The sequence below is a fragment of the Arachis ipaensis genome, chromosome B03 (genome assembly GCF_000816755.2).
Source record: "Arachis ipaensis cultivar K30076 chromosome B03, Araip1.1, whole genome shotgun sequence".
NCBI classification, from domain to species: Eukaryota; Viridiplantae; Streptophyta; class Magnoliopsida; order Fabales; family Fabaceae; genus Arachis; species Arachis ipaensis.
This window is the reverse complement of record NC_029787.2, coordinates 11,475,975-11,479,740: the sequence shown is the minus strand read 5'-3', so window position 1 is coordinate 11,479,740 and position 3,766 is coordinate 11,475,975. Positions and strand designations below refer to the sequence as shown.

At 30.3% G+C, this 3,766-nt stretch overlaps 1 protein-coding gene across 2 annotated transcripts in view; it reads right to left on the bottom strand.

Annotated features, from left to right (window-relative positions):
• The window catches only part of LOC107629528 (D-xylose-proton symporter-like 2), a gene marked incomplete at its 5' end in the record, with an annotated part of 6,409 nt that continues 4,715 nt past the window's right edge, over positions 2,073-3,766 (bottom strand). For both annotated transcript variants that reach the window (XM_016332341.1, XM_021118143.1), the window contains 4 exon segments: positions 2,073-2,396; positions 2,814-2,951; positions 3,066-3,164; positions 3,395-3,475. In XM_016332341.1, coding sequence (XP_016187827.1) covers positions 2,265-2,396; positions 2,814-2,951; positions 3,066-3,164; positions 3,395-3,475 — 450 coding nt within the window.

The window sequence follows — 3,766 nt, the reverse complement described above, 5'->3', positions numbered from 1 at the left end:
TAATACTAAATTTTATTAAAAAATTTATTACTCATTAATAAATTACTATGTATATATAAAGTGAGATTCAACCCATATTTAAATAGACTAATAAATTAATCACTAGAAGAACACCTAACTTGTTCCCGTTCCTAATGAATAATGATAAGTAACGAAGTAATTGGATTTTGGTAGTTGATAGGAACTAGGAAGCATTTATTTACTTATCATGAAATGAAAGAATTGAATATGGGATGATGATGATGAAGAGGAGGGAGACAATAAAGGGAATATAGGGTTATAGGGATAGGGAGGTAGAGTTGCTTAGTTACCTACAAAGGTGTTAGGGTTTGTAGACTCAAATGATTGACTGAAGCTACCATCTGAATTCTGAGCAATGCCAATAATAATTCATTCATTCATTCATTCTAACATTATCTGTCACACGTCGTGTGCTTCTGTCTCTTATTACTGCGTTATTTACATTATTACTTTACGTGTTTCCAATTTCTATACGTTACGTTACGTAACGCTTCTTTCCGTGACACACTCTACTTTTTATAGACCATGATCCTTACGATTAGTTATCTTTATGTAACATTATTTGTTAAAAATTAGATAAAAATTCAGGTGTAGTCAACTTCACATGAAGTTGATAATTATGAGTGGTTAAATAAAAATTCAATTGAATTATTTAAATTATTTAATAACTTTTAACTATCAATTTCACGTAAAGTTAACTGCACATAAATTTTTATTATATAATTTAATATATAATATTTAATTAAATTATTATATAATAATTTTTAATTATTAATTTTATAAAAAAATTACAGTAAATATTCCATTTTTTATTTTTGCTATGTCGATTAAATTTGTGTAATACGTAAAATGAGATTTTGAGCGTGTAATGCACAAATATAAAATTCACATTAGTGTCTACAGAAATCGATAACTTCGATTTGAAAAAAATTATTAATAACGATCTTAACGAGGAGAGAAGACGGAAGAAAAATAAAAAACCGTTAAATTATTGATAGACGGCTGGGATCAATTTATAAAATTGAGATTACCGATTTTATAGTGATAAATATTTTAAAAAAAATTTTGTCCTAATTCAAATTATTAGTCTTATTTTAATATATTTCTTTGTCTTTTTTCAAAATCGTTAGTCACAATTTTCTGTAACATTGACAATTTTCATATCAGTGCATTATACTAAATTAGTGTAATATCAACATATTACACTCCTCATTCTATAATATCCAAAAATATTAGTCTAAATATTCACTTGAATTGTATACAAATATTTTATGTAAATATATCTTTTTTATTTTTACAATATTTCGATTTAAATGTTGTTAAAAAATTAGTATTAATTGATAAATTATTACATAAACAAAATAAACTTCAACTGTCAGTACTTGTTTAAAAACGAATAAACCGACCAACCACTTAACCAAATTATATCAAATAATTAATCAACTATATTAAATATAATTATTTAATAATTTTCAACAATTATTTTTATACAAAAATTACATCATCACGCGAGTAATAATTTTTTTACCATTTACCAACTCTGAAACTCATGATGTCATGATTACTATATTGGTGTCACTCTCACTTTCACACACCATTATTGATGCATCCTGCACGGCTGCACCCTTCTGCTGTAAAATCTTACTCCTCCTATTTCCCTTTCAGAAATAAATCTATTTAAAAATTTGTACAAAATAACACTAGTTATGCCACAATTTGTTATTTCAATATTTTTTTATGAATTAAATGTAACAATTAAGAAATTAGAAGAAAAGTATTTGACGTAAATTCCTTTCTAAATGTATATCCACATTCAATAATATGCTAAAAAAACACTCTTTTTTGTACTTAACTAGTTAACATAACACTATCATATGAAGAGTAGTTGTTTGATTGTTTCATATTTTGAGGGGGAAAAAAACAATGTTAATAGAAGATAAAGCACAAATTTTAACAAGATAAGCACTATTATATAATTAAAAAAAAATGCATATTTTATTTATACATATTATAATATTACTCATGCCCTTCCTTTTTGAGACAAGAGAAGCTGGGAATCCAAATTAAAGTGATTAATATAATAGGTGATACATCCATCCATAATAATTAACTCAACAACATACATCATTGCAAATTGTTTACATCTACATGATAAGTTTCATTAACAAAACATTGATTTGAAGAGAATTTGCAGTAGTAGTACAAGTACAACTAGATATGTAGAAGTTACAAGGTGACTCTGATTATAGACATTTGGCCTCAATCTCCTCAAGGGTAAGTCCCTTGGTTTCAGGTACAATGAAGTATATGAATACAAGAGATCCCACTGCTATTGCACAAAATATGTAAAACAAAATTCCTGCTCCCAGTAACTCCTGCAGGAGAGAAAAAAAAAAAAGAAGTCAGACATGCAATTTCAATTAATAATGTGTTTTGATTGAGTTGTCTTCATGTAACTTCAAGGTTACGGGTTCAAGCAGTAGAATCAGCTATTGACGTAATTATGAGATTAGACAGTCTACAATACACTCTTTGGATGCGGCCCTTCCCCGGACCAGGCTGCCCTTTTATGATGTGCAAGATTAGACCTCTGTAAAATATGGTAATCATCTGATTGCACCGTCATCGGTTGATTTACTTTCGCTTTCTGGTACATCCTTCTATAATCTATAATCGAAGGATTATAGAAGGATGTATCGGAAAGTGAGCGAATTAAGGGAATGGAGGGAGTAGTATGTTTTTGTGGTCTCCAAAATCTTGTTGAAAATAAAGGGATTGAAGATGTTAATCACCTTCAGTGGGGAGAAAGCAAATGTCACAAGAGCATTTGCGCCGAAGTTAACAAGTACAGCGATACTGAGTCCGCGACCTCTTAAGCGCAAGGGGAAAACCTCTGATATCATTAGCCAACCAATTGGACCAAACGAAATCTGGACGAAAAAACAAGATGATGGTAAATCAAAATGGTATAAGCATGATCAAATAGATAAGCACTATATGAAGAAGAATGATATTCCTTAATGAACAAGAGGAAGGCTATTCACCTGATAACAGCCAACATATAACAGCAGACCAATTACAGCAACGACTGCAGCATCATCTAAGAAAATGTAATATGAACCCAGAAGGAATAAAGATACTGCCTGCAACACAAGTTAACATATATGACGAGTTCGTGAAATTTGAACATCGTTCATGGTCGGAAATCTGGTATCATGATCATATCTTTTTTACAGTTTGCTAAGTTGATGTGAGTTATGCAAAACAGGAGAGCTTAGCACATTCATCCCTCTCTCAATACAACATACAAATAAGAGTCCTTTTATCGGTATATTGATACCGAAACTAAAGTCTGAGATAAGAAGGAACTGACCATCCCTGAAACTCCTCCCAGTAGTAAAGGTCTTCTTCCAACTTTATCGACAACAGCGACAGCAGTTCCGGTCATAATCAACTAGAACACAAACATAACAAATAAGTTGCAACAGAACATATTAAACTGACTGGATAGGAGAAGATGCTCATAAATTTGGCAAGAAAACAGAAAAGGGAAAGCAAGAGCAGTGAAAACAAGGACAAGGACAATGGGAACAAGTTGTAACATGATTTTTCTTTGTTTTCCCTTTTCTCTTGTTGAAAACGTGTCGAATTGCATTGTGTAGATGGGAAAATGAGAAGAATTTGTTTCTTAACAACAATTGATTCCAAAAGAGTATGAACTGCTTTTTTTTTTTTTTGGTGACCG